Below are 14,032 nucleotides of genomic sequence, written 5' to 3' on the forward strand. Positions count from 1 at the left end.
ATCCAACCGTGGAACACATGCGAAGGGAGCCAGAAGTATCATGTCAAGAGTTGTAAAGATTTTGTTCGACTTTTGTAATAAAGGGAACAGTTTAAGTCGTGTCGTGTCTGTTTCCTCAAATGCGTATGACCACAACCTTATAATAAAATGAGCATAATTTACTTAAGTAATTTTAGTAAACGAATGTATTATTATTTTATTAAATCAAACTGTATAAAAACATTATTTCTAAAGCTGTCAGCAACAGTGGTATATTTTGTAAGTTATGTTAATATCATGGTATACGCCATTTTATATTATGCCCGATTTATTCACATTGTATATTAACTTGGCAATGCTCAGAAGACACTATGTGAGTTTGTAATTTGTAATCTCTTCAGGGCAAAACTCTATTAACTAACTAATATATATAGTAGACCACAGCATATTGTACATTTTATTGTTCAATAATCTTTCACACAAGAACTTGCAATGCATTTTCAACAGGTTTCTGAGATTAAACTTTTCTTCATCAGTACAAAAATTTACAGTTGTGCATCTCATGGCCCAGCTCACAATTTTTGGTTCCCAGAACGTAAGTATCTGGTTCCAAAACAAAAACAAATGGGAACCAAAAACGAATGTTAAGGGAAAGTTCTGTGTTTGCTGGGGTGAAACAAAAAACCTAAAGCTAATGTAAGCGATCTGTCTGAGGCAATGAAAACTTGACAATACCCCAGCGTATCATCATGTGGACAAACAAGTAGTTCTGCACTAAACTGGCAGTGATTCGCCACCAAGCTCTCTGATTGGCTAACACGCGTGGGACTCCGTCAGACTTTTTCTTCTGCTTTAATTTTAAACAACCACATGGGCTCTCACAGAGACAACGTGATGCCTAAAGACGTATTCAGTGGTGTTTTTTTCTTTACTTAATTGCATACATAAGCTTTATCCACTCTATTCCTCTCAAAAAGGGCAAGTGTACACTAGAAATTATAAACCGAAACTAGGCCTTAAATATCAACAAACAAATCAAATGCAGTAGCAACATTATTTACAATCCACAAAAGTATGATGATCATTCCAAACACTTACAAAAAATTGAGCCCTTGTCAGCTGGCAACATGGAAGCAGTGGCTCAATGCAGTAGATTCCCAATGTTTGGCAACAGTTTTTGTCCCAAGTTCTAAACTAAATTGCACCTTGAATGAAAAACATAAATTAAGACAAAACTGAAGCAATACACTGAATTATTTGCTTAGGGCAGGGCCAGGCTCAGGATTTGTTGAAGAAAGGAGATGTTGTGAACCTGTGCCCAACATTATTGAAAACAAAACATATGAATTAAGTGCCAGAAGAAAACACTGGGAGGACACTGCTTCAATTTGCAATACAGTGACTCGTCATTCAGTCAATCTGCATCAAGCTCCACCGCCATACTGTACTGAATCCAGATTTTCTGACTTTCAAGAGCAACCAAGACAAACAAAATCACTGTTTGTCCAAGGATGAGATGTTGGTTTAGACTGTCTTGCAAAGAAGACTTTAACATGCATACTAACTGATGTTTTGTCTGGAGGTGAGAGAGGAGAATGGTCTGTGTCTCACACAGACAAAAAGCACAACAAAAAAGAAAAACACAAGCCCATCCAGGATTGAAATCAGGCAAGAATATAAACCACTCACAGATGCTCATTCAGTCATGTGAACTTAAACGGTCTAAGAGAGAAGTTTGGTTTTGATGCATGTGATGACCAGGCAGTTTATAGTTCAGAGAACGCTGGATGCCCTTCTTCAGGTTAACAGTGCTTGAGAGAAGAGAAGAGAGGCTCAAAAGTCCGTTTCATCAGAATCACCGTTTCCTGTGGACTGGCTCTCTTCCGGTTTTTCTCCCCAGACAAATTTGTAGTTATTCTCCAACTCTTGCTGTCTCTTCTGCTCTTTATATACTTCTTCTGTACCTCCCGTCTACACACAAAAAGAGTAAACACCAATTTATTTTCCTGCAGAATGTAAGAAACAAAGCATGAAAAATACCTTTTTCCTTAACCGACACTGAAATGTGTAAGGTGCATTTATATTAAAGGATTCACATCATGCTTTTTTTTTTTTTTTTTTTTTACATTTATTAATTAAACTCAAAATTGTGCAGCTAAAATAGTTCTCTCTTTCCCGGTCTTTCTCTGCCTAGAAAATGTTTCCTTCTTTGCCTTTAATATTTGCTTTTAAAAGGCCTTCTGCTAATATTTGCTTGTGGACAATGGGATTTCAGTTTAGTCCAGTATAACATTCTGTACAAGGCAAGCATTACATTGTTCACACAACAATCCACGCTGAAATCTGCAGTTTGTAATATTGGGATTCCTCATAAGAAAAAAAAAATAAATTAAAAGAAGTTTCAGGTGCTACACTTGTCTAGCAACACAATGTTCGACCAACTTTCCCACATTTTACGCTTATTATTTGCTGTTAAGGTGTGGTCTCATCTACCATTGTTTGGTAAAATTTTACAGGCCACATTCCTGCAAAAATGGGTGTTGTGCGTAAAGGTGAAAACAATTCCATGAATTTGCCACATCAGCAAATAGAAAGCTGCTCTGTTTGAAAGTGACTTCTGTGTGAGCTTCATGCATTGCCACACTTTTACAATGGACCTTATTCCCTTGAAATTTGACCAAAATGTCACAAATGTGACCAAATGATAAATAATATATAAATGATGCTTTCTTTTTTAGTACCTCACTGTGACTAGGTGGGTTTCAGTTCACCGGAATACTGAACAGGTCTCATTGATGGGTAAATGTGCGCATGTTACACTTTTTATTGTGCAATGAGACCTTTTGATTTTGTATGACCCCTTTAGTGAACTTGCAGGTACGTGTTGCCTTTTATACATCTCAGGTGATCACTTGTATAATTGTGTGTATAGAGTCATACCAGAAGGTTGATGAGGAGTTCTCTAAATGATTTTGTATCCTCCTCAGTAAGCCACTGGTCTCCTTCTTCCTCTGCTGTTTTACGGGTTAAAATCTTCACCTCAATCTTTCCTGAAAAACAGGCCCAAAATTCATTAGTCATCATCTATGTTAACGTAAACAATTATACGGTTATAGTTTAACGAATAACAAAATTATTATTTATCATTCCTATACGCACAGTTGATAAAAGAAATAAGTAGAGACAGAAATGATGCATGCAGAGATGGTAATGAAGGCTATGGAATATAGGAAAGACACATGAAGTATTGTCATACTCCAAATTTTTCTCATTCTATCAGCCTAAACATCAACTCTACTCCAAAACCAGAAAAACAGGAGCAACAGCAACCACCCTCTACTGACAAATGTGAGCGTACACGAAACCTATAATGTTTTCTTCTTTCAAAGCCATTCTTAAGACAGAAAAGGACATCCTCCTCCTTTCTCTGTAGCCATGCATAAGCCAGCATCAAGGGGAAAAACAAAACTACTGGAATCTAAGAGGATCATGAAGTTTAGATGTGCCTTAGTGGAAGTGTCAAAGAGAAGAAAAGTTGTGCTTATTTGAGGAAATAAGTTACTGAGAGCAAAGCCCAGCCCCAGTCAGAAGAATAATTTCAGATTTCAGGATGATGGATAAAGTCTTTGCTCCACTCACAAAGACACACACAGGGAAATAAGAATATTTTAGGTGTGTGCGTTCGGGTGTTCCGGCCTACCTTCGGCCTTGATGCCGGCTCTCTCTAGCTGCTCTTTGACCACTTCCTGAATCTGCTGCCACTGGGGGTCGCCCTCGCCCAGTTCCTTCACCTTCACACCCCCCTCACCATCACCATCATCATCGTTGCCCCCGGTAACAGCTCCTGCAGCCACACCTCCGCCCAACTTATACTTAGTCACCCTGACTTTTACCTGATCGCCACTGCTGCCCGCTTGGGCTTGGGTGATGAGAGACAGAGGGAAGGGGAGGTTACCCCGGGTATGGTGGAAAATCCCCCCCCCCCTCCCTATTTTATGTAATATAGTCTCTCTCCAAAAACATCAATTGCACAACAGAATGATACTGTGTAGTATTAGTGGTGACAATGATTTAGTTTACTGATAAAGTATACAGTGGCCCCACAAAGTATTTGGACCATAGTTTGTTGATTATAAGTTGCAAGCATTCAAAAGGTTGGGGTCAGTAATTTTTTTTTGGCATTAAATTAATTTAACAAATATTTCTATTTCAAATATATGCTGTTGTATTGAACTTTCTATTAAATCTATAATCCAGATTTTTTTTAAACATTGAGAATAAGGAATATTTCTTGAGAACCAAATCAGCATATTAGAATAATTTCTGAAGGATCATGTGACTCCATGATTGGAGTAATAGCTTTTTCATCACAGGAGGAAGAAAAGGACTAGCTTCATTTGTTTGCAGATTATTGTTTTGAGGCCACTGTATAATGCATCTACATCCATATCCATTTTAGAAATAATACAAATTTACAGACAATATACAATACATATATGTGTGTGTGTATAGTACAATATGCCCAAAAGCAGGTTCTATGAATTCCTGGGTGGCCATCTATTCTACCATCAGATCGTTCATGCACCTGTTCACTCAGGATCCATTCTGTATATTTACCTGGAGTTTTGGGAACCAGGTTCGGGCTGCCAGCAGAAGGCCCTCCCTCTGCCTTATGCTCTGTGTGTGTGCTTTTATGCATTTCTGTATTTTTTTCGGTTTCTGGTTGACTCTCATGTCCAGTCTTGTCTTCAAGACGGTCCAGAAGTTTGCCCAGTGTGTTCTCTAAAGTTTGCGTAGCCTGAGAGCGATCAAACTCGCCCTTAAGACCTTCATTCTCTAACTCCTGCTTAGCCTGGGAGATAAAAACAGATAGAGTATATTCAATGCCAAAGCTTTTGGCTGATTGGTATAACAGGCTTTAACAGTAGTAACTCATACTTCCTCTATGATGTTGTCAAACTCTTTCTGCATCTCTTCTTTTATCTCATCTATCTTGGAGGAGGGAAGGGACAGATCTGCCATCTCATCCTCAAACTCCTGCAGCAATTTTTCATCCTCGTCCCCTTCCTCTACCTCCCTTTCTGCTGCACTCTCCTCTCTTTTCTCTTCGTCCTGCTCCTCTTCCTCTTCCTCTCTCTTCTGAGATGACTGCTGGAGCTCTTTTTCCAGCTCAGCTTTCCTGTTCTGAACATAGAGCACAGAAATTAATGGTTGATCAATACATGGTTTTTATGGGTGAGTGGCTTTTTACTTTATGGAAGTAAATTTGGAAAAACTGCAAGACACCGGTCATGCAATAGTCATAGGTGATTTTTGCCTAGTTATTTTCCACAGTTACTGGCCAATATTTTCCAGAAGGATACACGTTGACTGATAAATCAGCCTCTGTCAAAGCCTGTATCCAGAATTCAAAAATACTTACTTTTTGGTTGCTCTCTCTGAGATGTTGTACAAATTTCATGAGGTCTGCAGGGTCTGTGATGATTTTAAAATTAAAATTTTCCTCTCCAATTACTAAAGAGAAAAAGAAATATGAAGGTGCACTGCTTTTATTTAAGAAAAACTTGATTGATGCAGCATTTTTGGTTTGCTGCAAATCATTTACACAAAGTGCATTTAAACTTTGAATAACTGTCTTACTGTCATTTTCATCTAATTGGTTATCCTGAGGCTCCTGAGGGTTCTGTAAGACAGTTGTAGTTCACATTAATGATCAGTGCCCCCTCAAAAGGTTCATAAAACAAGCGTAAAGGTAATAGAAAGAGTATATGGTTTATATTATAGACTGAAGATTTGCTTTAAACACCGCTGTACCTCGGAGTCAGGCGTGCTTGACTCTGTGCTTGCTGGTTTGGTAACTCCCTCCCAGAAGTCCTTGTCCTCTGGTTCTTCCTTCACTAGGTTCCCCTCAGCTACTTCATCCTCTGTTAACACATAAAAATGCACACATAAACACTGTACTGTTTGAATGCTGTACAGAAGCTGCTAACAAAACAAAAAAGAGAAAGCTAAAAAAGAGAGAGAGAGAGAGAGAGAGAGAGTGAGAGAGAGAGAGAGAAGAATAAAAAAACAAAAACAAAAGGACTAACCGGGAGAAAATCTGTGTAATATAAATGAACAGTAATGTTTGTAAAAGTGCCCCTATTATACCATTTCCACTATTGCCTTTCATACAGAGCGTAATTGCAGTTGTAAAGCTGAAAGTGCGCTATAAATGAAGTAAGGCATTTGCGATAGAGGCTATTTACACTAAGTGCAAATAGCAATTAGATGGTATTTACACTATGTGTAAATATAGATTCTATTTACACTATGATAAAATAGCAGGATTTTCTGCTATTTATACTACTTATTGCAAATAGTGGTAACTATCTGCACCTCAATATTGTAGTACATTATAAAACAATATGCAATAATAACTCGGTGTGTGAATTTTAATTAAAATTATTAAATGGATGCCACCTTACTGGGACAATAAACCCCTCCCTAAACCTACCCTAACCGATACTTTATTTTCAACTTTTTGATTATTTCCTTAGTTTTCATTGAAAATAAATGCTTTTCTGATGTGATTTGAAATTTGAAAAGGATTTGAGACTGGGTCAATCATTTAAAAATGAGTATGACGCACGTTTTACCATCTGCGCCACTGAAGCTATCGTTTTTCAGCTGTTTTTTTGTAATTTTGACTAGCCGAAACTCACGTTGATAGAAGGAGTGTGTGTAAATAGAAACTGCCAAGACACTCCGATAAAGTTATTGTCTCACAAAATAAACAATCGACTCTGTACAACCTGAACAAGTTGTTAGTAATTTGAATCCCACTTCCGTGATGTGTAACATATTTGCATTTTGTGTGCCTGTTCTACGTTTGGCCGGGGTCACCTTTCACCACATCAATGTCCCATTTACACAGCACCACCCAATGTATTCATTTGCAACTGCATGATTTAGGTGAGGGATTCAGAGAGACTGTAGTTGAAAAGGTGTTGTGGATGGTCTAAATCAAATTAGCCTTATCAAAAAAGTATAAACAAATAAAATCGTTGCATGCTTGCTAACCTTTTGTTTCTGACTCTGAAAGTGGAGGATCATCTGAATGGACCGCAGGGTCCTCATCCGTTTTGTCGTCCTGCAATCCCTTGTTCTTGTCATCCTTGGACAGAATTTCATCCAGGTTCTTGAGCTCCTCCGAGATCTGCTCCACTTTACGTTTAGTGTCAGCTGAGTACAGAGAAAGAGGGAATGATTGCTACAAAGAGAGATGCCAAGGAGCCTAAAATAATGCTTCAATTAGAGTTAGATTAAATGTAGGTTGATTGCATTTCTGGAGAGATCATCTAACAGGACTAGACTTGCGCAGTGGGGACATTATGAATGAATAGTGTAATGAGTCGAAAGAAAAAAAATCATGCCTCAAAATCTGACGACTCCAGAAGTCTGATTAAGCTTCTGAAGGTCTCCTTTTATCCTTCTAATATATTCAATAAATGTTAATATTTAAAGGGTGTTCTTTCCATTACTTCAACTAAAAGTAGTCAAAGATGTTTAATGCAAAAAGCACAACAGTCAAAATGTGGTAAAATCAATAAATATTTTTTCATGAAATACATAAATATGATTTACTGTTCATTTAAAAAAGATTTACCTACACACACATATGCCCAAATATGAAAAAGTCAATTTAAATGAAATAGAGGGTTTCAACTGAATCACACAAATGAATCTTAATACCATTTTCCACCAAGTCTTAATGTAACAATTGCATAACACAACAATGAAGGATTGTGAAAGCAGTCGAAAGGCATGCTCTTGATGACCACATAAAAGCAAATTAAACTTATTGCAACATTGACAGTGCTGCTTAATTTATCACAAAGTCACTGGAAACATATTAGATGCATTTAATATATTGCCCAATATGTTCAATTAAATGACAAGGCCCTGATGGAGGGAAAAAACAGAACCTCTCGTACTTACAAACTTGAGCCTTGACATAGTCCATATACTGCTGGGCACTGAGAGCAGGTTGGCACACAATGCCTTGTGGTTTGGCAGTGGAAGGTGGGCGCAGGAGGGGATGCTGGCATGTGCGAGAGGTGTGTACTGTTAAGACATAGCGACAGGACTGAGGTTCATCTACCCTTGTGATATAGTCACTAGAGCCCTCTTCGCACACAAACTGTTGAAGGGAAAGAAAAAAAAAAAAAGCAAGAAAAAACACATTTAGATTATCAATATCACTAACTCATGAAAAATAACTCATTCCCCCCAAAATTTGCATTTTCATTAAGGTCGCCTGATTTACACAGCAAACATATTGTTTGTTATCAATAAATAAATAAATACATAAATAAATAAACTACTCTAGAGGGACTTGGCTGTTGTTATTGATTCTATTTGGAAGTCTACCGGAAGTTAAGGTAGGGCCACACGCGCAGTAACGTTTGTTTATGTTGTTGCTGTTGAAACTGTCTATATAGCATACTTTTATTTAGTTTCACTGGTGAAGAACTTTTTTTTTTTTTTTACCAAATGTAAAAACTAAAACGAATACTGAATGCTGATTAAGAAATATCTTATTGAATGTGTGTTGATTGTGTTGTTAGGATTGTAGAACTATGCAGTTATTGCCTTTAATTTCACATGGTTACAGTTAAACTTTTCATTTAAGGCCAGTTTTATATAGTTTCAACCCAATTCAAAAACAAAAGCTAAATGCTGATGTCTATAGCATCAATTTTTGTATTGAATGTAGGCTACTTACTGCGCAGTTACTGCGGTTAATTTCAGATGGTTATGGTTGTTGTTTTCAATAGCCAAAAGCCAGTTTGTCCTATTAAATACCAAATAAACATCTTGTTTATGTATACTTTCCTTCTTTCTTGTTTGTTTATTAAAGAAAATTTAAGTTTGCTTGTAAAAATATTGGTATCGGCCATGAAAAATCATGATCGGTGCATCACTAATAATTATAATAATAATAATTATTATTATTATAATAATAATAATAATAATAATTAAAAAAAGTAAAATAAAATAAAAACATTAGATTTGCACTATTCATTTACTAACTGCTTGTTTTCATACAAAAACTACTATCTTTTTGTATTCTATTGGTTTTCTCTTTATTTATTAGACAATTAACAAAAGCAAAAAAAAAGGCCTCTAAAACTAGATTGCTCTATTCTTTTTCTATTTTATCGATTTTCTTTTTATTATACGATAAAAAAAAAACTTGCTATGTGTACTGCGTTAAGATTACTAAGACTTGTTATAGCGCTTGTGTATCTTTGCTGTTTTGTTGATTTTGATCGCTTTCGTTGTCATCATTTGAAAGTCACTGGATAAAAACGTCTGCTGAATGACTAAATGAAATAAATAAATAAAAACTAAATATGTATAAAGTTTATATACTTAAAGTTTAATTTTAAAATTTTGTTTAAAAAAATTCAATTGTATGTACATTTATATCACTTTATTTTTTTATATAATTGCCATTGCATCAAATTACAAGAAAAATCTAGTTCCTGCTGCTACGAGGTTCACAGAATCTAGGTTAGTGAAGGTAAATTTGACATTGACATTTCTCTTCTTAATGCTGTTATTAGTCTCTCTCTATTTTTTCCTCCTCTTTTTGAAAGTTGTGAAAACATATCGTGAAGTTGTTCTTTTGCTACGTGAGTGGGAATGGGAACAAATATTCATTTAGTCTCCCATTCCCCACTATAAAAGTTTACCCAACTATGATGACTTCCTGCTGCTGACAAACCTGTTAAATGTGAAAAAGGTCCCTAGATGTTGGAAAATGACTGCAGTGGTTTGCTCTAATTCATGCTCACAATGTAAAGTATGTTCTTGTAAACTACAGATCAAAAGTTTGGGGTTGGTAAGATTTTTTAAATGTTTTTGAAAGAGGTCTGATATGCTCACCAAGAATGCAATATTTTACAAATATTGTGAAATATTATTACATTTTAATACAACTCTTTTGCTATTTTAAAACGTAAATTATTCCAGAGATCGCAAAGCTGAATTTTCAGCAGCCAATAGTCTTCAGTGTCACATGATCCTTCAGAAATCATTCTAATAAGATTTAGCACTCAAGAAACTTTTCCAGTTATCATTCATGTTGAAAACAGTTGATACATGTGAAACTGTGATACATTCTGATTCTTTGAAATTGATATTTTTTTCATAACAATGTAAAATTACTATTACTTTTTTATCATCCCCACACGTGCCCACATACATTTAGTTATGTACTGTGCTGTCAGTTTGACTTTAATAGTACATTTTCTTTATAACACTTTATAACTTTATAACACTGGTGAACATCTGTGAGTGTGTGCAATCTTACTCTGACTTCTGTCTGTCTGGGATTCCCGTTCAAGTCACATTTAGAGCCATTGACATATGACTGACTATGATATCTCTTCAGCTTATGCTGCTTAGATGCCTAAAAAATATAAAATACATATTTTATATATACACAAACACACATACATACACACACACATAAATATATACACACACATACATACACACTGCCATTCAGAAGTTTGGGATCAGTAAGACTTGTCATGTTTTTTTTTAAAATGAAGTCTCTGATGACCATCAAGGTTGCATTTATTTGATCAAAAATACAAAACAAAAACAGTAATGTTGCAAAATGTTATTATAAAATTAAATAAAAGGTTTCTATATTAATATCCTTTAAAGAATAATTTATTTCTGCGATGCAACCCTGAATTTCCATCAGCCATTATTCCAGTATAAAGTGTCATATGATCCTCCAGAAATCATTATTATATGCTGATTTATTATTAGAATGATCAAAGATGGCAACAGCTGTGCTGCAAAATATTTTTTCGGAAACTGCGATACTTTTTTCAGGATTCTTTGATGAATAAAAAGTTAAAAAAGAACAGCATTTATTCAAAATATAAATCTTTTCTAACAATATATGTCTTTGCCATCACTTCCTAAAAATTTAACACATCATTTGATGAATGCAAATTTTAATTTCTTAAAAGAAATAAAAATTAAAATGTATTGACCCCGAATTTTGAACTGTATTGCATATTGTTAGAAAAGTTAGAAATTTCTATTTTAAAAAATTGCTCTTCTGATTAACTTTTTAATCAAAGAATCCTGAAATTATTTTTTACAGATTCCAAAAAATATTATGTAACACTAGTTTCTAGCCCTGATATTAAATCAGCATATAAAAATGATTTCTGGATCATGGGACACTGAAGACTGATAATTCAGCTTTGAATCACAGGGATACATTAGATTTGAATATATATTAAAACAGAAAAACAATATTTTACACAATAGTAATATTTCACAATATTATTTTTTTGTATTTTCTATTTTCTTGATTAAGTAAATGCAGCCTTGAGTATAAGAAACTCCTGTAATAAACATTAAATATCGTTCTGATCCCAAACTTTTGACCGGTAGTCTATCTGTATATGTTATCAAATACAGAAATATAAAGAAAGTAACTACAAATAGTATGCTATACGTCTGGAGATGTGGTACAGTGTTCATAATATTCATAATATTGCCCCCTGTATTACTAATATTGGCAATCAGGTATAAATGAAAAATTGTTGGTAATATCAGAATGTCTAATTCCTCCAATTTCCCAAACTATTAAATGGTTAAATAAATAACTCAAATTGCAATACATACATACACACATAAATACATTAAACTTAAACACATTAACTTTTGTCCTTACCTTGGCAGTTTCATTGGTCCAGTCAAACTCTGAATCATAATATCCCAAAAAGAGCACAACTCCCTTGATCTCAGAATCTTTCAAGACATGGAATATATACATATGTAAAAAACAAAAAAACAAAAAAAAAAACATGATTAGTGCAAATACACATTAAAGACTATACATAATCCTGAAAAACCTTAACTCCAAAATGTCCTTTTTTCCCCCATTAAAATACCAAAGATATACCAGGCTCAACACCAATATACTACAACCCCATTAGACATGGAAAAACATACTTTAGACATCACTTTTAATAATGACACATGACATTGATGAATTAACACACCTTCTAAGTGGTATTGCCTGATGTGCTGGCCATAGCAGAACTCATAAGTCCACCAGTCTTTGGTCTAAAAGCAGAACAAAATAAACATGTCGTATGTCAAATGGCAATAATTTTATAATCCACACAATCATGGCTACTCCAAATGTAATTTTGCCAGTACAAGTGGTTGTGTTTATTCAGTATGTGTATATTCCTATGTGTGTAAGCCACTGTGACATAGAACAAGTGATGTCAACCTTAACAAGGCATGGTTCAGTTTGCATGGGCTTGAGGAGATCAGGGACCCCCGGCCCACTGTAGCCTTGAACTTCAGGTTCTGACACCGGGTCCTGATGGAAACGCACTGCCTGAGCTGGCAAACGACACTCATACAGCTGCTTATATTTGTTAGAGACCACCATCACATCTTCCATCTAAAAACAGGAACAGAAAGAAGGTGACGGAAACAGAGAAAATGAATTAGAAAAAGAGAACCAGGAAAGTGAGTCGATACCACCACTGTGCTGTTTTTATTTTTTTACCGAACTTCATATCGTTATAAACATGCAAAATCACAGTAAGTTACCTGTGGAGGCACAGTCTATTTTTTTTTTTTTTTTTTTTTGACACATAGCTATTTCCCCACTCGTTACTTCACGAGTTATTCTGCATTGCACAAGCAGACACTTAACGTAGTATGAAACGATGTCATCTAGTCAAACTGTTTTAATGTCTGATAAGTCAAGCTCTTGGTAAAGCTAACAGCTGTCTGTAGCAAATAAACATGCCTAGCTAACTGTATCCCTGGCCAAAACAACCTTACCTGTCCCATAATAACTGGATCGGGCAGAATCTGTATCCCATATTTCATTTCATTTAATTCTTCTAAATTCAAAAAAGCAAAGACGGATAGGAGACATGTTAAGAAAAAAACATATAATCCTCTTAACCACTTAATCAAGGAGGAAGCCATAGTTCTCTCATATCGCAAACTAGCCTTGGCAAATGATTTGCTATTTGTGCATGTCAAAGTGCGCCAAAGAACGTGGATTGGACAACGTTGTACAAAGCCGACACGTGATTGGACATTTTCAACGTCAGTCAAGTTTAGAGCGTGTATTGATTGGTTCACGTGCGGTAATAGCCACCCATCATCCACGAAAAAGACTTCTATTGGACCTGTTTTTGCGAGTATTTGCATAGTAATGTAATGCATCGGACTCATGGGGTCGCTGTGGTTAATTTGAAAATACCTACATTGTGTTCGCAACATTTTCTGGTTAAAGGAACCAAAAGAATCTATGAGAGAAATAAACTGACAATATATTAGTGTCACACTTTATTTTAAGGTCTAAATCTTTTACTATTGTTTGCTATTAACAAACCATTAACTATGACTTAATGTCTCAATAAACTCCTTATTTGCTCGATTTTCATTGTGGTCAATAGAGAAAAATAATGAATGTAAATCTCTGCAAAAGTAAACAAACCAGAAAGCAAGATGACATTCACGCAACTTTGAGATTTCACCAATCATCATTTTGCTTGAAATTTCAATTCTTCAGTGTTTTCAAACTTTCTTGTTCAAAAAGTGCATTTTAGATAAAAAGTCTATTTTGGATCAACTTGAAGGCTCCACAGCTCTGGCTGGAGATGCCAAATCATGCTCTTCGCTTGCGAGAGAATGCCTTTCCTCAGTGGTATCGGCCAGCGTGCTGTCGATAGCAGCTGAATCAACTCGGGGAACCACGTCTGATTCCTCCAGGGTGGAGCCACCAGGAGAACAGAGCATCTGACTTCCCTGATTCGTCTGATGACCCAAGAAGGGGCATCTCGCTGTTTTGAAAAATACATTTGGCAGTGTAAGTTGCCTTCTGAGAAGAAGAGGTCCACCTCTGCGCAGCCGAAGACAGACCAGAATATTTGAACTGTCTTGGATGTAATCTTTATTCTCCTGGAGCCTTAAGTGTTGCTCCAAGTTTGACCAGGAG

General features: G+C 35.7%; 1 protein-coding gene across 2 annotated transcripts; it reads right to left on the minus strand.

The window, feature by feature from the left end:
* Positions 1 to 422: 422 nt before the first annotated feature.
* On the minus strand, positions 423 to 13,067 carry LOC113050352 (protein OS-9-like). Of its 2 annotated transcripts, XM_026213234.1 has the most exons (15): positions 12,865 to 13,067; positions 12,299 to 12,475; positions 12,063 to 12,126; positions 11,732 to 11,808; positions 10,340 to 10,438; positions 7,960 to 8,161; positions 7,042 to 7,203; positions 5,794 to 5,903; positions 5,620 to 5,662; positions 5,402 to 5,493; positions 4,918 to 5,163; positions 4,597 to 4,831; positions 3,680 to 3,898; positions 2,920 to 3,029; positions 423 to 1,950 (listed from the first exon to the last, which is right to left on the minus strand). In XM_026213234.1, the coding sequence occupies exons 1-15, from the start codon at positions 13,012 to 13,014 to the stop codon at positions 1,813 to 1,815; spliced, it is 2,124 nt and encodes a 707-aa protein (XP_026069019.1). In that variant the 5' UTR covers positions 13,015 to 13,067; the 3' UTR covers positions 423 to 1,812. The 2 variants fall into 2 exon arrangements, with proteins under 2 accessions (XP_026069019.1, XP_026069020.1); XM_026213235.1 differs by lacking the exon at positions 3,680 to 3,898.
* Positions 13,068 to 14,032: the final 965 nt, after the last annotated feature.

This window comes from Carassius auratus, chromosome 31 (genome assembly GCF_003368295.1).
Source record: "Carassius auratus strain Wakin chromosome 31, ASM336829v1, whole genome shotgun sequence".
Classification (NCBI taxonomy): Eukaryota; Metazoa; Chordata; class Actinopteri; order Cypriniformes; family Cyprinidae; genus Carassius; species Carassius auratus.